Source organism: Heloderma suspectum, chromosome 11, assembly GCF_057233095.1.
Source record: "Heloderma suspectum isolate Gila_16-S chromosome 11, 16-S_ref, whole genome shotgun sequence".
Lineage (NCBI taxonomy): Eukaryota > Metazoa > Chordata > Lepidosauria > Squamata > Helodermatidae > Heloderma > Heloderma suspectum.
Window position 1 is genome coordinate 41,445,939 of NC_139468.1, and position 23,239 is coordinate 41,469,177.

The 23,239-nt window shown below is 43.2% G+C and overlaps 1 protein-coding gene across 3 annotated transcripts in view; it reads left to right on the plus strand.

Annotated features, from left to right (window-relative positions):
* Positions 1 to 23,239, plus strand: part of PIAS1 (protein inhibitor of activated STAT 1) — a 68,590-nt gene that overhangs the window by 12,398 nt on the left and 32,953 nt on the right. For 2 of the 3 annotated variants that reach the window (XM_084817534.1, XM_084817533.1), the window contains exon 2: positions 16,605 to 17,049. In XM_084817534.1, the coding sequence (XP_084673660.1) occupies positions 16,608 to 17,049 (442 nt within the window). In that variant the 5' untranslated portion in view covers positions 16,605 to 16,607. Of the gene's footprint in view, positions 1 to 3,936; positions 3,960 to 16,604; positions 17,050 to 23,239 lie in introns of those variants that run through there. The other variant, XM_084817535.1, reaches the window with a different exon arrangement.

Below are 23,239 nucleotides of genomic sequence, written 5' to 3' on the forward strand. Positions count from 1 at the left end.
TCATGTCCAGAAAGGGGAGAGATTGGCTTCCCCACTTTGCATAGCTCCTTCTTGGAGAAGTTACTGCTGCAGTTACTGTACTTTGGGGGTGGGGTGGGTGAGTCAATTTCCCCCTTTCTGGACTTGTTGGAGACTTCCAGGCTCCTTTTGACAGCTGAAATATACAAGGAAATTGACAAGGCAAGGCTGCACGTATCAGTCAGGTGAATTTGTGCTCTTGCACACTTGTGAAAGAATGGGAAAATAATAATACTTTATAATAATTATAAAAACTATAGCCCCATTTGCCTACTCCCAAAGCCCCCCTAAATAAAAAAGATGACGAGCAAGTGACAGTCCCTCCAAAATGCCATTTGGGCATTGCTGGAGGAGCAGTCACTGCAGAGAGAGGCTGGAGGTAACACTGGCAGGATTGTGAAGAGTGGTGTGTTGGGGTTTTTGCAGCTCTTGCCAAGCAGCTCTATAGCCAATCCCAGCAACCCATGATAAACTCACTCTCCTGGGTTCAGACAACAGGACAACCACCATGGGTATGAGGAAGCTGTGGCTTAGGGTGGCTTTTTCAAGAAAAATAAGCTACCCTTCGGAGAACGAGCCAGGTTCAGACAACCCGGCAACCCCACATGGCTGGCTGTCCATGGTGGATTGTCGTGTTGTGTGATTATATCAACTCATCCAAGGTGTTAGAGTAGAAGACAGCTGAAGATGGAATGAGAGATTTGCAAGAGATAATTTGTAGCTTATTAGTATTGATTTTCCCTGTAGTGTAGGAAACCTGGTTAGAGAACTAGTTAATATTCTGGGAATCTTTAGCATAGACATTGGCAACCCTTCAATAATACCACTTTGAATTGTCCACATCAGGCAGGATAGAAAGTGAACAAATTTTCAGCCATAAAGACAGCTAGGCAATATAATAATGTATCATTTGTTATGTAGCAAGTGTTAAACATATTGACCAGTATATGTGTTCCAGTTTATGTTTGTAGGGCTGCTGTCTTTCTGAAGAGACTAACACCTTCACTGGAATAGATTTACTTGGAAGTAAGCCCCAGTGAAATGAGACTTCCATGTACATGTGTGTAGGATTGCAGCCTTAATAGCATTAGTAAGCTCTCCCTAACTGATAACTGGCCACCCTTCCAGTCTGCCTGATGGACATAAACTTTCTCTAGACTGAAAGCCTAAATATATTATGCCAACAGAATAACTTGTTAATTTGTAGTGGTCGTTCTTGATCTGGTTTTTTTTGGGTGGGAGGCACCAAGGCAACAGCTGTTCTTCTGTTAGACTGTTTTCATGAATTTTGAGGACATCATTTAATTGTTGCTGGTCTGTATTTTTGAACTCTGGATACGAGGAGAAAATATTGCAAGAGGTATAGTATTAATAACCACTACAAAAGGTGTAAAATAGAAGAGTTCTTAATGAGGCTGGTAAGAAATCTCAATGAGTTGTTTCACTGAAATACCTTTATTGCTTATGCTGAATGAGGTAGGAATTTGACAGGGGAGATTAGGAAATGTATAATTTAGCTGCCTATAAGCAAAATTTAATGAAGGCTGCTGGTACTGTCTTTCCCTTATTTCTTGATCCAGATTCCTTACAGCCGTACAAGTGTTATGCTGTACTTGCCTTTTCTTCTGAAAACTGAACCAAATTGTTCTAGACTAACATTTTAAAGTGTTTTGCATTCATTTTAAAGGCAATAATTAGCATTACTGTAGTTGCAGCAGTTGTGATAGGTTTGTGTGCTGCTTTTAGTTAAAATCAAGATATTTTATGTTGCAAGTATCTGAAAACACAAACCTTAAAATAAAAAAGAGCTTTTTAAATAGAAAGCATTTTAGACAACTTTATAAAGCCAGAAGGCCAGTAGAAGTTTTGGGGAGGTGTATTCAGTGTTTTGCACAGAGTGCCACACATGACAATTGGCCTGCTGGGCAGACGTTCTGGGTGTGTGTTTGGTGCAAAGAGCTTCTGGCTCTTAGGAAATCAGTTGTTTCTTCAGGCTAAGTTGGCTGAAGGGGAGAACCTGAGAGACAAATATGTAGATGAGAACTTCAGGAGCATGGTGGAGACATCCCAGTCTCTTTGTGTCAATTTTTCTTCTTTCTGGGAGGAGGGGGCTCTTGGGCACAGAAGGTGGTCATAATGAGGAAGAACATCAATCTCTTGGAAGTGACCATTTCTCCAGTAATGAACTGATATCTTATAACATGGATATGCCTCAGAGGATAAGAGGATCCTGGTAGTGGGAGACTCTCTGGCCTGGTTCGCACATAATGACTGGGTTCACATAACACAATAACCTACACTCAAGGTTGAGTATGGGTTGAGTGTGGTTGTCCTTGAAAAGTGGGCTGTCATTGAAGCATGGGTTGTTGTGTTGTCCGTTCTAACAAACCATGGATTGTTAACCACGAACAACCCATGAAGAGAACCCATGGTTTGTTGTGTTGTGAACTTTGGATGAATTTCCTTGCGGGGCTTGTTGTCATGATGGCGGCTGCCATTTTGAATATTGGAGTGTGGTAGGTTACATGTGAACCTGGCGAGGGTAGGTTGTTGTGGTGATTGACAAGCCACCCATAACCCTAAAACAACCCATGGGTTCTGGGTGGCTTGTTAACCACCACAGCAACTCACCTTTGCTAGATTCCCACATAATGAGAAGTTATGGCATACCCCCACCATGCCATGAATATTCAAAATGACAGACGCTGCAACAAGAAACCCCACAGGAAAATTCATCCACGGTGGCTTCTCATTACATGTGAACTAGGTCACTATTTAAGAATCTAGATAGGTTTGTGATGGACATGGCAACCACAAAGTTACTTGTCTACCTGATGCAAAAGTTGCAGATATCAAGTACCCTGTTGAAATTGTGGGGGAGGATTTAGGATCAAGGTGCACGTATGTATGAGTGACCTTGGGAAATACAGTGTTGCAGTCTTGAAAGAAAAAAAAGTTGTTAGGATGCTACAGTCCAGGACTTCCAAGATAGCATTTTAAGAAATGCTACCTGTTCCACATGCAAGGTCAGCTAGACTGGCAGAGCTGTGATTTCAATGACTCGGTTCATACATAATGGCAATTTGCTGGGTTGCATAGAATCATAGAATAGTAGGGTTGGAAGGGGCCTATAAGACCATTGAGTCCAATCCCCTGCTCAATGCAGGAGTCTAAGTCAAAGCATCCCTGACAGATGGCTGTCCAGCTTCATCTTGAATGCCTCCAGTGTGGGAGAGCCCACTATCTCCCTAGGTAATTGGTTCCATTGTCATATTGCTCTAACAGTCAGGACGTTTTTCCTCATGTTCAGCCAGAATATGGCTTCCTGTACCTTCAGCCCATTATTCCGTGTCCTGCACTCGGGGATGATCGAGAAGAGATCCTGGCCTTCCTCTCTGTGACAACCTTTGAAGGGCGCTATCCTATCTCCCCTCAGTCTTCTCTTCTCAAGGCTAAACATGCCCTGTTCTTTCAGTCCCTCCTCATAGGGCTTTGTTTCCAGGCCCCTGATCATTTTTGTTGACCTCCTCTGAACCCTCTCCAGTTTGTCTGCATCCTTCTTAAAGTGTGGTGCCCAGAACTGGACACAGTACTCCAGATGAGGCCTAACCAGTGCTGAATAGAGGGGAACTAATACTTCCCAGGATTTGGAAGCTGTACTTCTATGAATGCAGCCCGAAATAGCATTTGCCTTTTTTGCGGCCACATGACATTGTTTGCTCATATTCAGCTTGTGATCTACAACAATTCCAAGATCCTTCTCGCTTGTAGTGTTGTTGAGCCAAGTATCCCCCATCTTGTAACTGTGCATTTGGTTTCTTTTTCCTAGGTGCAGAACTTGGCATTTATCCGTATTACGTTTCGTTCTGTTGTTTTCCACCCAGCACTCCAGCCTATCAAGATCACTTCAGATTTTGTTTCTGTCTTCCAGGGTATTCCAGGTTGTCATTGTTGTGCTAGCGAGAATTTGGATATAGCCCAGTGATATATATTTAGGATGCAATCCTAAACACACTTACAAAGGAGTAAGACCCACTGAACACAGCAGGACATAGTCTTCAGTATGCATGCTTAGGGTTGCACTGTTAAATGATGATTCCAAAACTCAGTGGTAGAGGAGCAGAGCACACATCTTGTGAAAATTCGATTCTTGGCTAGAAAAGAGTCCCTTATGAGACTTTGGAGAGCTGTTTCCAGCCAGCCATGTGTGAGCTGCTTCTGATATGAATATGGAACCTCGGATCAGCCAGATCGTAGGTTGCTTCATGACATGTGAACCCGGACACTTTGGGTTGTTCTTGGGATAAATAACCTAAAGTTAACCTATGGTTAGTTCTTCATCGAAACCTGGCAAATTGTGGGTTAATGAGCTCATGACTTGCTGCCATTACCTGCAAGGATGTCAGGAGGAGAGGTTTAGGCTGGTAAGGCACATGGAAATACTTCGGGACAAGCTGAGCCTATACAGAAGAGATGTTTTGGATGACAGCTCCCTTGAACTCTGGCCAGCATACCCAATAGGCAGGGATTATAGGAGTTGCCGTCCAAAACATCTGGAGGGTACCAGGTTGCATACTGCTGACCTAGTCTGTTTGTGCATAACAGCTGGAAACGGTGCAGAAAAGGGCAACCACAAGTGTTTCAGGGACAGCTCTCCTATGAGGACAACGCTCCTATGAGGAACAATGAAAATGATGGTGGGTTTTTAGCTTAAAAGAGAGGTGAGTAAGGCAGGACATTATAGTTTAAATTATGCATGATGTGGAGAGAAAGTTTTCTCTCTCTGTCTCACAGTACTAGAAACCAGGGTTATCCAATGAAGCTGAAAGGTGGGAGATTCAGGACAGATACAGGGAAATACTTTTTCACCCAGTACATAGTTAAGGATAAGTCTATTAATGGCTACAAGTCATGATGGCATTATATTACTTCCAGTATCGTAGGGAGCTTCGGTTATTGGGCGCTATAAAAATAAAATAAATAAATACCCAAAATTTAGTAGACTAGAGAGAGTCAGTGGGATATGGTTATCCTGCGATATGACATCTATACAAAGGACTGGGAAGGGTATACTGGTATGTGTGTGCTTTGTATATCAAAAAGGGCAAAGAGTCCAATAAACTAGAAAACTTAAGAGGAACAAACTCTACAGAATCACTATGCATAGAAACACATGGCTAGGGAAGTACTGGGGACAGTTTTGGGTTTTCTGGAAAAATGTGAATTGGAAAATTTTCCACTGCCCTAAAGCAATGAATATCTTATTTAGCATGCTTGACTTAATTTAGTTAAACAAAACTAAAAAAGTATGCCATTTTACATGGCATAAATATCTAAAGTTTTTCCAGTAGCCAAAAGTAATTGAACAGATACTTGATAAGGAAACAAAATGGGGTGGGTTAGGGTATTTTTTTAAAAAAAATTTTATGGTAAAATTTTATTGTTTATGGTGGGTTGTACATCGCCCAGAGTGGCTGGGTGACCAGTCAGATGGGCGATTAATAAATTTAATAAATAAATAAATAAAATTCAATAATGTGCACTTAGTGTCACTTAAATATTTAAACAAATTCAAATCTGTATTTGGAAAATATTTTATTGGAATACTTGTAAATATTTTACACTTCACTTAGTTTTAAAGAAAAAAGTGATAGTACGGATTACTGTTCAACACTAATTCTAGTATTGCATATAAACCCAAAGCCTGAGGAGCTATACCCACAAATATATGTAGTTTCTTGGGAGAATCATCTGGAAAGAAATAATAATGTTGATTTTAGATTTGACTAGTGTTGTATCCATTATGTCGCCAAGTTTGTCTTGTCGTTTAGTCTGCCATTGTTACTAAAGTTAGTTTTATGGAATGGTGCATTTCTAAAACCAGACCGTATTTGTTGTGTGTCACCCATATTGGAGTGCAAATACCACAGGATGAAATGGTGTACATCTCAGTGGTCTCACAGTATGTTGATATCAGAGTGGAATGCTCAAAATGAATGTAGTCAACTTGTTTCAGGTTAAACAGACTGTAAAATGTCTTCAGCATCTGGCTCTTATTTGTAGCTAGCAGAAAACTGTCAGCACTTCGGGGCGTAATAGAGGATTCTTGATTATGAAGAGCTTGGTTTTAGGATCAGTTTAAAGATGCTTTCTGCAGTTGTGAGCTGGAAAAGATTCATATGCTATCTGATGACATGTTGATCTTCTGAATTTGTCTCAGTTTTGCTCTCCCTTCTCCTCACTGCACCACCTACTGTACAGTCTATTTCCCCTGCCCCCAGTCTTTCTCCTGTTCCCTGGCTCCTCTGTTTCCTCTCCCTGCCTTGATTCTGCCTGCTTCCAGCTTTACCTCCCTTACTTGCATCCCCCTTCTTATAGTTCCATCTGCCCTCCTAATACTTGGTGCTGGCTCACATCCTCTGTTTGCTTCCTCTGCTCTCGCTCAGAGCAGCTGTGAATGTCTTTGGCGGAAGTCTGTCCCCACATTTGCTGACTGCCATCAGTGCAAGTTCCCCTTGCTAGTAGCTCTGCTGCCTTGCCAAGCAAAACTTCTTGCTAGCTGCCGGTCTCACAACCCCTGCCAGTTTCTTCTCCTTTATAAGGACAAGTTGGATGTGTCTGGAGTTCTCCTTTTTACCTAATGACCCTATCCGCCAATAAAAACTCTTTCCTTTTAGAAACCATTTACCTGCCCCTCTATTCCTGTCCGTAACAGAACCACAACACTCGCCCCACCTTCTCTGCTGTACATCATCCACTTCTGTTCCTTAAATCCTTTCCCTTAATTTCCTTCCCTCTGACAATAATATTTACTTTCCTTCCTTCTCTTTTGCCTCAGAGTACTTGAACAAGCTGTCTCTGTTCACTATCCTGAATTTCCATCCTAAACTGGGTGCATGACTGTTGGGCATGACTGAAGCAGCTTTTTGGAACCTGGCCATTGCATAGTTACAGGTAGCCTCATAGGTGAGGCAGAGACACAAGAAATGCTAAACATTGAACTGCCTTCTATGTATTTGGATGCAAAGAAAGCACCATTAATGTGCTTTGTAACCTGTGGTGATTGGAGGATTGGGGCAACTGTGTTGAAACTAGTTCCCTTTAAATTAATTATGGACTAGTAGACTCCAGTGATGGTTGCCTAAGTAATGACATTATTCCCCCAGTCAAATGGAGGGGAACTTGGGAGCAAAAGCTTTTTTTAAGTAACAAAAGGAAAATTTATCTAACAAGCTTATCTGAACTCCCTGGAGGTCTGTCATCTTTATTTTTTTGCCTTTTGTCTTGATTCTTGCAAGCTATTTTAATTCTCCACACTGACACTCCATGGTGTACACCAAGACTGAGCCTAATGCTCATATATTTTTCTACAATTACTTGTCTTTAAACTAGGCTAACAAATAGCAATGTAAAACAGCTCCCATCTGCATGGCTAAATGCAACAGGAGTAATAAAGATTGAAAATGGCAGCATAGATTACTTTTCTAGCACTAAAATAAAGAAGACTGTTATATCCCACAACCTTGTTTAATACCAAAAATAACAATAAAGTTCAGACAGTGAATGAATCTCGAACATCTTTCACTTGCAGCTTTATACAGGCGTGCACTCTTGCATCTTAGAGGAATGGGGAGAGTGTTCTTTACACAGCCCCATTGAATGAAAGGGAGTAATGCTAGAACTTAAAAGTTCCATTAATTTTAAATGAAGCTTAAAGCAGAAGTGATGCTAGGTGGATTGTGGCAAAAAGTTTGGCCTGATCTTGAGGCATGCTGAAAAGATTGTCCTGGGTGCTGAATTAGGGATTCAGTTAGGGACAGAAATTTTGGAGACATGTGTATCCAAAGTGTAACATGTCCTCTTGCTGAGTACCCTAAGATTTCATATGTTCTTTTCATCAGCCCTTGGGCTGCTTGTGGAACCCCAGCTGACATGTGGGCTCACTCGTTGGTGCCCATTTTGGGATCTGCTGTGTTGGTAGAACTCTTCTGGTGCTCTTACGCCTATCTCCTTTTCAGAGTGTCACAAATATTTTCTGCTATATGTGAGCTAAGACGTTGGAATAGGAAATCTGCTTCCAGACTTGTGGCCACTCCCAGAAGTTCTCCTAGGAGACAGCCAGCCAAAGCACTGAACAGATTGGCCTGTTCTGTTCTAGCTCTTATAATTGTGGGCACACTTCAAGGCTTCACTGGATGAAGATGTCGTGTCATTTGGGAAGGAAAAATCTGTGATTGTGCCTTATCCCAGGGAAATTGTTTTTGCTGTCTTCCTGCATTCTGTATACATAATCTGAAAGGAATAATATTTTCTCTATCTTCAGCTAACTGTACAGTCCTTAAACGTGAAGATATGTGATGTATTTCCATAATTCTCTTCCTTGATTACTTATAACAATTCCAGGTTTAAGCATTCCAGAAACATAATGCAAATTAATTTTTTCTTGTCCTGCTTTCCTTTACAACTCTTCAGCAGCTGGGTGATTTTTATAATATTTTCCTAATAGGTTATAATCTTATAAATAGGATTTAAGGTGAAACTGCATGTAATAGCAAAGGTTCACACTTATTCTTCATGAACCATTTACTTCTGTTCTCTGTGGACTTAATATGAACCTGGTTTTCCATCGGTTTGTCTTGTAAAACAATAACTGATGGAGCAAATGTTAGTGAAATGGAACAGTTTTGTAGAAAGTTTTGCTACAAGTAATATCTTTTATCATGTTGCCCTGTGACTTTGGGCCAGTTTGCTCATAATGAGCAGGAGCAAGCACATTTGCTCTTGCTTGCATGCCACTTCCACTTTTAATTAACAACCTGCAGTCAGGCAGTTGTTGGTTGTGATGTAAGGAAAAATTTTCAGTAAGGAAAAATCTCACACTTTGCAAGGAGTTCGGTACCTCCACCCCAGGAAATTCCTCTTGCCTCTGTCCCACCCCAACAGCCCCATTACAAAGCCATAAACAAGCTGCTGGGAGGGCTGTGCTGTTTGCTCAGAGCAGCATTGCACTGGTCCCATTGTAATTCCATCTCTACACATACACTGCTGTGATAACCCCCTCATCATGGGGATGTGTACCTTGTGGCTCAAAGATGGCATGGCTGGAGTATTCCTTATCTGGAGCTTGCACTTTCTAGACAGTATCCTGACATTCTGTCTGCTTCATTAAGATTAGTTATTTACAGTTTGGATAGAGCTATATGAAAATAATGACTTCTGTAGCCTATATTGGCCTTAAAATGTGTTTTACTGCAAGGTGTTGCAGTGCAGCATTGGAGTCAGTAGCAGTCAGGCATAGCTTTCAAATAACTATTAAGTTTTTCATTTTCTCTGCTTGCAAGAATCTGGATGTAAGGGTCATGCTTCTGTCTGTGACCTAGTTAAACTGTCACAATTTGCAACAAAGTAGTGCCTCTTGATGTAAGCTTTTGAATGACAACACAACTCTTCCATCACCTTCCTTGGGTGCCATTTTTTTGAAAGGTAGAGTATAAATCAAATAAATAATAACCAGGCAAAATGGAAAGGAAGCTAACTTTTTGCTATAGGCAGAGCAACATTACTTTTGAAGATTGTGACTGCACAATGGACTAAGTTTTGTTTCCGTGCTGAAATTTAAAGATGTAGGAGGAAATAAGAGAACAGAGTACTTCCCGACTGGTACAGATAATAAATCCAGGATCAATACTTCTGTTGGTCTGGTACTTTAGATATCTCAGTTATTAAACGAGCAACCCTATATATCACAGACAGGGTTGTAGAGAAAAGCGATGCTACAGGATTTGACTTAATCTGTGCACAGTGGAGAAGATGAGCACAATCCATTCAGGGGTGAGGGGAGTGCAGTGTAGAAAGGCAGAGCATGGTTCTAGAATTGAAGAGATTTGGGTCATGAATCATGCAGTCAACCACCACATGGGAATTTGTGTTGTATGAAGTTATGTGGCCAAACAGGAAATATTAGGTTCTTGCTTACAAGCTAAATGTAGTCTTTAACTTAATGAGGCAATGACTGAGTGTAAACAAGCAATATTTCAGCTAGATTGAAAGAACTAGTTCATACAATTAGCATTCTAATTGAGAAATCGCCTTCCGTCTTACCAACTCTTTTCCAGTTCATTTTCTTAAATATTTACAAAATGTTTTGCTTATGGCACATTGCATAAAATGAGGGTCACTAAAAATAGCCAATAGGTTTGCTTAGCAAGCTTGGTAATCTACCAGACATTCATGGTGAGTGATATTGTGATATCATAGGACAGAAATGGGTGGGGCTTTATATTAACTGGGAGCATGGGTGGAGGAGTGATTTTTTCTCAAGAGCTAGATTTTATTATTCTAATACATGTTGTTCACTCACGACAGATTTTCTTTTTAGAAAAACGTTCTTTTACGCTTTGAAGTTCCTTCAGTAATTCTGGAATCCATGGAATTTTGGATAACTGAAGTGGTAATTAACAGGCCCTCCAGCAAAGGAGATTGTTACCTTGTTGTGGTGCTGGAGCTTGAGCACCTCAGTGACATCATGAGCTAAACCATGAAGGGACACCCAAGACGGGAAGGTCATGGCAGAGAGGTCAGACTAAATACGATCCCTGGGGAAGGAAACGGCAATCCACCCCAGTATTCTTGCCATGAAAACTAAATGGATCAGTACAATCAGAGATATGTCGGTATACCACTGGAAGATGGGACTCCCAGGTCGGAAGATGGTCAAAATGCTACTGGGGAGGAACAGAGGATAAGTTCAACTAGCCCCAGATGTGATGACGCAGCTAGCTCAAAGCCGAAAGGACGGCTAGCAGCCGATGGTGCTGGTGGTGAACGACGAATCCGATGTTCTAAAGATCAACACACCATAGGAACCTGGAATGTAAGATCTATGAGCCAGGGCAAATTGGATGTGGTTACTGGGGAGATGTCAAGACTAAATATAGACATTCTGGGTGTCAGTGAACTGAAATGGACTGGAATGGGCCACTTCACATCAAATGACCACCAGATCTACTACTGTGGACAAGAGGACCACAGAAGAAATGGAGTAGCCTTCATAATTAATAATAACGTGGCTAAAGCAGTGCTTGGATACAATCCAAAAAATGATAGAATGATCTCAATTCGAATTCAGGGTAAGCCATTTAACATCACAGTGATCCAAATATACGCCCCAACCACAGATGCTGAAGAAGCAGAAGTAGATCAGTTCTGTGAGGATCTGCAGCACCTACTGGATAGTACACCAAAAAGAGATGTTATTTTCATTACAGGAGACTGGAATGCTAAGGTGGGTAGTCAAACTACACCTGGAATTACAGGCAAGCATGGTCTGGGAGAACAAAATGAAGCAGGACATAGGCTGATAGAATTTTGCCAAGACAACTCACTGTGCATAACAAACACTCTCTTCCAACAACCTAAAAGACGACTTTACACATGGACTTCACCAGATGGTCGACACCGAAATCAGATTGACTACATCCTTTGTAGCCAAAGGTGGCGGACATCTATGCAGTTGGTAAAAACAAGACCTGGAGCTGATGGTAGTTCAGATCACGAACTTCTTATTGCACAATTTAGAATCAGACTAAAGAGAATAGGGAAGACCCACAGATCAGTTAGATATGAGCTCACTAATATTCCTAATGAATATGCAGTGGAGGTGAAGAATAGATTTAAGGGACTAGATTTAGTAGATAGGGTCCCGGAAGAACTATGGACAGAAGTTTGCAACATTGTTCAGGAGGCGGCAACAAAAAACGTCCCAAAGAAGAAGAAAACCAAGAAGGCAAGATGGCTGTCTGCCGAGACACTGGAAGCAGCCCAAGAAAGAAGGAAAGCAAAAGGCAACAGTGATAGGGGGAGATATGCCCAATTAAATGCAAAATTCCAGAGGTTAGCCAGAAGAGATAAGGAATTATTTTTAAACAAGCAATGCACGGAAGCAGAAGAAGAGAATAGAATAGGAAGGACAAGAGACCTCTTCCAGAAAATTCGAAACATCGGAGGTAAATTCCAGGCAAAAATGGGTATGATCAAAAACAAAGACGGCAAGGACCTAACAGAAGCAGAAGAGATCAAGAAAAGGTGGCAAGAATATACAGAATATCTGTATAGGAAGGATAATAATATTGGGGATAGATTTGACGGTGTGGTCAGTGAGTTAGAGCCAGACATTCTGAAGAGTGAGGTTGAATGGGCCTTAAGAAGCATTGCTAATAACAAGGCAGCAGGAGATGACGGTATCCCAGCTAAACTGTTTAAAATCTTGCAAGATGATGCTGTCAAGGTGATGCATGCCATCTGCCAGCAAATTTGGAAAACACAAATGGCCAACAGATCGGAAACAATCAACTTATATCCCCATACCAAAAAAGGGAAGCACCAAAGAATGTTCAAACTATCAAATAGTGGCATTTATTTCACATGCCAGTAAGGTAATGCTCAAGATCTTGCAAGGTAGACTCCAGCAATTCATGGAACGAGAGCCAGATGTACAAGCTGGGTTTAGAAAAGGCAGAGGAACTAGAGACCAAATTGCCAATATCTGCTGGATAATGGAGAAAGCCAGGGAGTTTCAGAAAAACATCTATTTCTGTTTTATTGACTATTCTAAAGCCTTTGACTGTGTGGATCATAACAAATGGTGGCAAGTTCTTGGTGGTATGGGGATACCAAGTCCTCTTGTCTGCCTCCTGAGGAATCTGTATAACGACCAAGTAGCAACGGTAAGAACAGACCATGGAACAACGAACTGGTTTAAGATTGGGAAAGGAGTACAGCATCGTTGTGTACTCTCACCCTACCTATTCAACCCGTACGCAGAACACATCATGTGACGTAGAATCATAGAATAGTAGGGTTGGAAGGGGCCTACAAGGCCATTGAGTCCAACTCCCTGCTCAATGCAGGAATCCAAGTCAGACGTGCTGGGCTTGATGAAGCCAAGGCTGGAGTTAAGATCGCAGGAAGAAACATTAACCATCTCAGATATGCAGATGATGCCACTTTGATGGCTGAAAGCAAGGAGGAGCTGAGGAACCTTATCGTGAAGGTGAAAGAAGAAAGTGCAAAAGCTGGGTTGCACTTAAACCTCAAAAAAACCAAGATTATGGCAACCAGCTGGATTGATAACTGGCAAATAGAGGGAGAAAACGTGGAGGCAGTGACAGACTTTGTCTTTCTAGGCGCAAAGATGACTGCAGACGCTGACTGCAGCCAGGAAATCAGAAGACGTTTACTTCTTGGGAGGAGAGCAATGACAAATCTTGATAAAACAGTTAAGAGCAGAGACATCACACTGACAACAAAGGTCTGCATAGTTAAAGCCATGGTATTCCCCGTAGTAACCTATGGCTGCAAGAGCTGGACCATAAGAAAGGCTGAGCGAAGGAAGATAGATGCTTTTGAACTGTGGTGCTGGAGGAAAATTCTGAGAGTGCCTTGGACTGCAAGAAGATCAAACCAGTCCATACGCCAGGAAATAAAGCCAGACTGCTCACTTGAGGGAATATTAAAGGCAAAACTGAAGTACTTTGGCCGCATAATGAGAAGACAGGAAACCCTGGAGAAGATGCTGATGCTAGGCAAGTGGAAGGCAAACGGAAGAGGGGTCGACCAAGGGCAAGATGGATGGATGATATTCTGGAGGTGACGGACTCGACCTTGGGGGAGCTGGGGGTGGCGACAGCCGACAGGAAGCTCTGGCGTGGGCTGGTCCATGAAGTCACGAAGAGTCGGAAGTGACTGACCGAATAAACAACACAATTAACAGGCCATTTACACTATATGTAGTGGGAAGAAAGCAAGCTGTGAATGGCTTTTTGAGCAATGTCGAAACATAAGGAATTTCTAATGGTCATATTTAAGGCTGGAAAATGGCTTTTTTAATGGATATTCTGTGTACAGAATGGAGGAAATATTTTATTCCTAGCCAACACAATAAATATATTGGAGTTGGAGAAGTAGGTGACTGGGTTGGGGGGCGGGTTGTCTTACTATCCTCTGCCCCATATACAGTCCAAAGGAAATGTATATCTCAATTCCTTTCCTTTTGTGCCTGAATTTTAATACCGAATAGATATTTTGATGCAGTTGTGTTTTCAAAATCGTCAAAACTGGCTGCTTTAAAAAAAAGAAAAAAGTAGAAAATGCAGTCCATGTTTACTGATTCCAGAGGCTTTCAAGGATACCTTGGACAATTGTATTAATAGTTAAGTGTTTTTTTCCAGTAGGAATTGAATGATCTTGTCACCTATTTAGGGCTTGCTGCTTAAATAACCTGTGGCAAATTGTTTATAGCACTTTAAAAACATTTTAAAGCACCATAACCTATACATGGGAATAGATGTATTGGGAAGAGTTTCTAGAGACCAGCTTTCTGTTTGCTTAGCTAATTTGAGGGTGCATAACATTTTGAGCTTAACCTCCCCCCCTTTCTGGGTGTTTAAAATACTTCTGCAGATGGAAACATGTTTCAAACAGTGGGCTCTAACCTTTTTCTGGAAGTCAGTTTTGGAAGTTTAATAAGTGCTAGGCCCTGCACAAGGTCACCTAGGAATCTAAGGATTCTAGTCACCAACAACAATTTTCTAGGGGCTAGAGCAGATATAATGCTCCCAGTCTCTTAACTGTGGTGGGTCATGGCACTGCACTCAAGAGGGGAAGGAGCACTTAAGCATTACTTTGGCACTCACCTCTGCTGTTGTAACTATCTTTTGACAGTTCAGATATTATGCAGATGTGATAAAACATGCAACTTTAAGGTAGAGAAAAATGGAATCATAGAAAAGTAATTGGAGGTAAGAGAAATAGCTTCTTGTTTTGAAAGAAGCATGGTATCATAGACAATGGAATAGCCATTTTGTAAACATTTAAATTGATGGCCTAAAACATGGCAATGCATAATTTTGTTTGTATTTAATCATCTGATATTTACCATTCAGTAGCTGTGAATTGCCTTGAGTAATTGTTCTCTCCTCTTTCCCAGCAATTCTTTAAGACTGTGGTCTTTCCTAGAGCTGAAGGGGATGTTAAAATGCTTTTGGATTCTGACATATCTATTTTGGAAATGATGTGGCTTTGGTTGTAGCAATATTCTTAATCTGTTACTTCATATATTGAATTTTCTTTTTGTTCTGGGTTATGCTGCTTGTTCAGATTAGAGACACAGTCCTGATATTGTTTTGTTTTGTTCGATGTGGTTTTTTCATGCATTTTATATTAGCCAGTGGTCAACATATTTTGGCTGGCTTTGCTGGCCAACCAATTTTTCCCCCCTACCAAAACAAAATTTCACACCAGCCAAACTTTGGGACTGGGGAGAGGGCAGGGTTTATCCCCTATCCTCTGTAGCTTCAGGGTTTGGAGGAAGCCTCTGGATTACCTTGTTTTCCAGAGCCTAGCTGGCCCCTTACTGTGACGAACCCTTACTCTTGCCAAACCCTGAGGAAAGCTCTTAAGTTTTAAAAATGAAACTTCGGGGAAGTTGTTAACTTGTAGTTCTTTCAAGATGTTTGTTTCAGGTCCTAACTCAGTGGCCAGGAGCTTCCCCTGTATTAGCTCCACTGAGATGAATGGGAGTTCAACAACAGCAGAGGCACATCAACCAGCAAGAAAGACTTTTATGGAAGCCCTTTTGGGGAAAAAACTTCCATGTTCTTGCACTGTTCCACTAATTTTTGGTGAGACTTGCAAAGGAGAAGTTCATGGCAAAGGAGAAGTTCATTTAACTGCTCTTTAAGCAAAAGTACACTGTTGGCACCATAAACAAAGTCTTAACTTGCCCAAGTCTAGATCTCTTCCACTCTAAAAATGTCTCTGCCCATTCTCTCTTGCAGCCTTGCATACACCTTTGCACAACAACTCTATGGTGCCACCCCCTTCCTTCAAAATCCACCTCTTTTGTTTAGCCTTTGACTTAATTCTTTAGTTCTCATTCGCAACCTAAATGATGCCTAAATGTGTGCAACTGCATTTCTTTGTATTTGTTTTTCTTTTTAAAGCAGATACCTGACCTATTTCCCTAAGGTGGAACTCCGGGTGCCAAACAGACAAAATCAGCAATATTTAAAACTACCTTAAAATCGGCATTACTAAACAACAGTAGGAACAGTTTGGAAGAGCAGCAGTTAATTATAAACACTAAAAATGCTCAAGGGCTATTAAAACTTTTTACCATCTACCTTCTTAAAGAGCCAAAATTTTACATTAAGCTTAAGCAGTATTGTGTCTGTGCCTGATGAATTTCTGTTGGCAGAGCATTCCACAAGGTGGGCACAACCACAGGGTAGGCTCTAGACTTTGTGGTTAGTTGCCCGCCTAGCTTCATGAGGCTGGGATATCTTAAAGCTGCGTCTCAGATAATGTCTGGAGCTTGCAGGAGGAACATATGGAAGAAGGTGGTCTTTAAGTTACTCAGGTTCCAAGATGTTGTAATCTTGGCTGGACTCTTTCCCCTCACCCCCAATGGTAGACTGTATGTTCCTTCGGGGAAAGGCTCTGTCTTGCTGATGTTACTTTGTAAAGCACCATATACACTGTTGACACTACATTAATAACAGTTATCTTGCCTTTTATTTGTCTCCAAGCAAATGGTGATGAGCCTCCGAGTTTCTGAGCTGCAAGTGCTTTTGGGATACGCAGGAAGGAACAAGCACGGCCGCAAACACGAACTCCTTACTAAAGCCCTGCATTTGCTCAAAGCTGGCTGCAGTCCTGCTGTCCAAATGAAAATCAAAGAACTTTACAGGCGGCGGTTCCCACAGAAAATAATGACACCTGCAGAATTGTCCATCCCTAGTGTCCACTCAAGTTCCATATCGGCCACTTTGTCACCATCTACCATTCCACAGCTTACTTACGATGGCCACCCTACAACATCACCATTGCTCCCTGTTTCTCTCCTGGGACCTAAACATGAACTGGATTTACCCCACCTTACATCAGCACTCCACCCTGTTCATCCAGACATAAAGCTTCAGAAGTTACCCTTTTATGACTTGTTGGATGAACTGATTAAACCAACCAGTCTAGGTAAGGTTCTCGTGCTTGTCACTCTTACAAATTTCATTATGCATGGGGATAGAGGGAATAAATGTAAGATCTTATACTTTTCTTCCTTGGGAAAGCAGGCTCACAAGTCTGTTGCAGTCTAGCCTTTGTCAGAATGATTTGAAGATGTAGGGGGTGGGCCTCCGAGGACATATACCACCTTGCAGGAAGTATGAACATTGGCAGCATATGTAATTGAATGCTTTTAAATTACTGGGGCATGTTCGGATGATTGCGTAGGGAGAAGCCATCGTGCCTTTTCCCCTGCCCCCATGACCACCATTTACATAATCCTCTACTGCATGTCATGGGTTGTAGGGTGGGTACGAAGCCACCCCTGCTGTGCTGCGTGCCGGGTTCAGATGACACACCAACCTGCACTGGAGCGCAGGTAATTATGTAAATGGCGGTTGCATGCGTGGCAAAGCCACAATGGCTTCTTCTCCCTACGTGATCGGATCGTCCGAACCCAGTCACTATGGGTTCAACAAACATTTCACCCAGAGGTGATTTCAAGGAAGCAGTTATTTGGATACCATATCATAGTGCTTCTTGCAAATGCCTGTTCTTTAATACATATGAAGACGCGGTTTTGTCAGAATAAATTGCCAGTCATTCATTTACAAATGTAAAATGTACCATCTATTCTCCAAGGAATGTTTTATTTGAAGTAGTTTGGTACTCTCTATTAGTCCAAGTGATGGAAGTGGCCAAGTTCTTAAAACTTTGATAATCATTTGAAGTCTGTGAATACATTAATTTACCTTTGCATATAGACTCATATTCTGGAGGTGACAGACTCGACCTTGAGGGAGCTGGGGGTGGCGATGGCTGACAGGAAGCTCTGGCATGGGCTGGTCCATGAAGTCACGAAGAGTCAGAAGCGACTGAATGAATAAACAACAACATAGACTCATAAAATTTACTATTCACAACAAATGTTAACTAGCCCTCTTGTTCCACACAACTTATTTTAGTCATTTGGGCCTCTTTTCCAGTGTATTAAAACTTCCCAGTATGTCACCCTGAGGAGATTCCCAGGTACCATAGGAGACTGGGAAAGTGTCTGTTTTCAAGCCTTAATTAATAACTTTCATGGGGGTTGTGCTTAAAACCGCAATCTTGTCCCCAAGACGATCTTTACAGGTTTTCCTTTTACATCAAAGGTTCTATATAGAACCTGTCTATCTCACAGCAGTTCCATTGTTTTAAGCAGAATTTCACTGCTGTGGAGCTTTACAGGCCCCTAATGGGATAATCTCTCCCTCTGAGCTGTTGGAAAAACCTGTGCAGCCTTCAGATAATGTCACAGAGGCTACAGCCTGCTGACAAGAGCATCCTAAAAATTTTTGCAAGTTTCAGCTTGTATATATGTAATTTTTTCCTGTGGAAGACAGATAGGAAACCCACACAAGTCTATTCCTTTATTTATCGGAGTGAGGAGACTAAACTCGCTTTTTCCTTTTTCTTCTGTTAGGGCACTCAACTTGCCTGTTGCCAATGGCAACCAGAAATTGATGCCTGGTGACTATTCTGTGCTATTGGCCAGGATTGGGTAGTAGTAAAATTTAAACTCTTGAGTTTATAGTATCTAAAAGAATTCCCTTCGAAAGGCACAAGATAGAATTATAATACAGAACCTTTAATACTGTCTTTGAAGATGTCAGTAAGCAGCACTAGTTCAGACAGTCCAGATCTGGCATGGTGACCTCAGGCTTGAAAAGGTGCTTCTTAAAAAATTTATGTGCAGAAAGCCATTCCTCAAGGTTAATACTGTGTTGCCATGGTTTATGTTGGAACTCAATACTGCTGTTGTTGAAATATTTGTTCATGAGTATTGGTTAGCATTCTGTTATTGCAGGGGTCCCCAACGCAGCACCCACAGGGAACTTCAACAGCACCCATGAAGCTCTCTACTCCCTGCCCCTTCAAAAATATATTATTATTATATTTATTTATACTCCACCTTTTTCCCAGTACTGACACAAGGCAGCTTACAAACATTAAAACATATACAGTTAAAACATATGAAAATATACAAAAGTTAAAATATAATTATACAACAATACAGTTAAAATTATTTTAAAACAGTATTTTAGCAACTTATCCCCAGGTTCCAAGTATGTCCCAAAGGCCTGCTGAAATAAGAATGTTTTAGCCCGCCTCCAGAAACACATCAAGAAGGGAGCCATCCTAGCCTTCCTGGGAAGGGCGTTCCACAGCCGTTGGGCAGCTACTGAGAAGACCTTCTCCCAGGTTCCCACCAGACGTGCCTTTGACAGTGGTGGGACTGAGAGAAGGGCCTCCCCAGAAGACCTCAGGACACAGGCAGGTTCATAAGGGAGGATACGGTCTTTCAGATAACCTGGACTGGAGCCGTATAGGGCTTTATAGGTCATAGCCAGCACTTTGAATTGTGCCCGGAAACAGACTGGAAGCCAGTAAAGCTGTTTTAACAAGGGAGTTGTATGCTCCCTGTAACCAGCCCCAGTCAACAGTCTGGCAGCAGCCCTTTGGACCAGCTGCAGTTTCCGAACACTCTTCATAGGCAGCCCCACTTAGAGCGCGTTGCAGTAATCCAAATGGGATGTAACTAAGGCATGTATCACCGTGGCCAGATCAGACATCACCAGGAATGGGCGCAGTTGGAACACTAGTTTTAACTGTGCAAAAGCACTCCTGGCCACCGCTGAAACCTGAGCATCTAGGCTTAGGGCCGAATCCAGGAGCACCCCAAACTGCGAACCTGAGTCTTCAAGGGGAGTGCAACCCCATCCAACACAGGCTGAATCCCTATTCCCTGATCTGCCTTTCAACTGACCAGGAGCACCTTTGTCTTGTCTGGATTAAGTTTCAATTTGTTCTCCCTCATCTTTTCCATTACTGATGCCAAACACTGGTTAAGGAGAGAAACAGCTTCCTTGGAATCTGGTGGAAAGGAGTAGTAGAGCTGGGTGTCATCAGCATATTGGTGGCACCGAACTCCAAAATGCAGGAAAACCTCTCCCAGTGGTTTCATGTAGATATTAAATAGCATGGGGGACAGAACAGAACCCTGAGGGACCCCACAGGCTAACGGCCACGGAGTCGAACAGGCATCCCCCAACACCATCTTCTGAGTTCGCCCCCCTAGGAAGGAATGGAGCCACTGTAAAACAGGACCTCCAAGTCCCATCCCAGTGAGGCATCCCAGAAGAATACCATAGTCTATGGTATTGAATGCCGCTGAGAGGTCCAGCAGAACTAACAGGGACACACTCCCACTGTCCAGTTCCCGGCGTAGGTCATCCACCAAAGCGACCAAAGCTGTCTCCGTCCCACACCCAGGCTTGAAACCAGATTGAAATGGATCAAGATAATCCATTTCATACAGGAACCCCTGAAGCTGGGAGGCCACCACATGCTGTAATACCTTGCCCCAAAATGGTATGTTAGAGACTGGATGATAGTTATCTAGTATGGTGGGATTCAGGGAAGGCTTCTTCAACAGAGGTCTCACAACTGCCTCTTTTAAGCATAATGGAACAATACCTTGTTCCAAAGAGGCATTAACCACTCCCGTTAACTACTCAGCCAGTCCTCCTCTGGCCTCTTTAAGAAGCCAGGAGGGGCAAGGATCCAGCATACATGTGGTGGCTCTCACCGCTCCAAGGATCCTGTCCACATCCTCGGGCTGCACAAATGGAAAAGAATCCATGAACACTGAACAAGCAGGAGCCAAAGTGACATCCACAGGATCTGCATAAACTACAGCATCCAAGTCAGAACGGATCCTAGCGGTTTTATCAGCAAAGTCCTGGGCAAATTGTTCACAGTGGGCTGTTGAGTAGTCAGAATTTTCATCACATGGGCCAGACTGTAGAAGGCCCCTGGCCACTGGAAACAGCTCTGCTGGCTGGCTCCCTGCAGATGCAATGGTGGCAGAAAAGAAAGACTTCTTTGCTGCCCTCACTGCCACGGAGTAGGCTTTCAGATAAGCTCTAGCCCGTGTTCGATCAGACTCGTTCTGAGTTTTCTGCCAACGCTGCTCTAGTCTCTGTCTCATTCGCTTCATCACCGCCAGTTCCCTAGGGAGTGGAACTGCTCCACTCCTTGAGAGGGGACGCTCAGGAGCGATTCTGTCCACCGCCCCGGCCATTTCCCTATTCCAGAGATCAGCCAGGACTTCGACAGAATCGCCTGCCGAGGCAGCAGGAAAATCCCCAAGAGCCATCAGGAAACCATCTGGTTCCATCAGCCTCCTGGGCGGACCAACTTAATTGGTCCCCCACCCCTGCAGAGGTACCGAGTTCCAGTGAGTCTAAACTCCACCAGGTAGTGATCTACCCATGACAATGGAACAACAGAAAATTCCTCCACACCCAGATCACTGTCATCCTGCCCAGCATAGAAAACTAGGTCTAGAGTGTGACCTGCTGTATGAGTGGGGCCAGAAACCGCTTGGGGCAGACCCATGGTCGTCATGGAGGACATGAAGTCCTGAGCCACTCCCGACAGGGCAGGCTCAGCATGGATGTTGAAGTCTCCCAGGAGAACAAGCTGAGGGGATGCCATCACTGCTGCCAAGATCGCCCCGGCTAGCTCAGGAAGGGAAACTGTTGAGCAGCCGGGTGGGTGGTACACCAACAGAATCCCTATTCTGTCCCGGGCACCCACTTTTAAGTATATGCACTCAAACCCAGTAGATTGTGGGCCAGGGCACCTGGTGAGGGGGATAGTATCATGATAGACCACTGCAACTCTGCCCCCCAGGTCTAGCCTGCTGTTCTACAGAAAACTCCTGGGGACAAAGTTGAGATAGATTAACACCCCCAGCTTCATCCAACCATGTCTCTGTAATACATGCCAGGTCGGCACGCTCATCCAGGATCAAGTCCTAGATGGCTGTTGTCTTACCATTCACCGACCTGGCATTCACCAACAGTATTTTCAACCCAGGGGGACTGCTGCCAAGGCTATCCAGGTTATTTGTTTTTGAGGGACCGCTTGGGGAGAACCAGGACTCTGTTACGGTCCTGGCTCCCCTGAACAAGCAACCGTCTCTCCCTACCATATCTCCCTCTACCATATCTCCCTCTGCCCTGTGTAATTGTGATGGCTCCTCCTTGTGTCCCTCCATCTCCTTTTCTTTTAAGTACGTCCCTCAAAAGATAGATGTGCAACCAATACACCCCCACCCCTCCACTGACAAGGGGCAGGGCCCTCGCCCTCATGTTCCCCAGAAGTGGCTCCCTCAAAGGGGCGAACCCTTTTGGTGTCGCCCTTTGGGTGGCCGTCCTGCCAGTGGTGGTCCCACCCCTGCAGGAGCCTAGCTTTTATGCCCCCAGCCCAGGAAGATGACACAATTGGGCTGGGAGGGGGTGGCAGTCCTGGGAGAAGCTGCTGAGTCAGGGCCTTAATCCTGCGAAGAGGCAGCACTCACAGTGATGTGGTGGATCAGGAGTCCCAGAGGCAGAAGCAGAGGTAGCAGCAAGCAGCAGATTCCCTCTCCTTCCACCTTGCAGTTGTTCTTGGTTGGGGTCCTCTCTCTTCTGGGAAAGGAAGTTAAAAAAAATATTTTTAAATAAAACCCTTGGGAAATGTTAGGACAGGCTTCTTTCTCTTTTCTAGCCTCTAGCCTTGGTCTTTCTCTCCCCTATTTCCCCTTCCGCCCAGCCTCTAGTTTCTGCTAATTCTCCCCCCACCTCTTTAGATCACTGTTTCCCCGCCCCCCAGCCTTGCTTTTTTTCTATCCTTTTGCCTTCCTGTTTCCCCCTCTCTCCCAGCCTCTAGCCTTGCTCTTTCCCCCTACCTCTTTAGCTCAGTTTTGACTAGCCAAGCCCCCATGGCAGCCATTATGTGACTAGCCACTTCCTCCATGGGAGCCATTTTGTGGTGGTGCCCACAGCAGTTTCTCAAATTCCCAAATGTGCCGAAAAAGGCAGCGGAGACCCCTGTGTTAATGTGTTAGGCTAGCAGGGTATACCCTAGCAAGGTATTCTATTAGAAAGGCCTGAAATACTTTGTATTTTGATTCTGCTCAATTTTGTGGGGGAATACTTGTTCAGTTTCCAAATGGCTGATGTAAATTCCAGTCACTTGTAACTATTCCTGTCTGGATTATAGCCAGCCCTACAGGGCCTCTGGCTTTCTTTCTTTGTTTCTCTCTGGGCCCCTTCATAGCATAATCAGA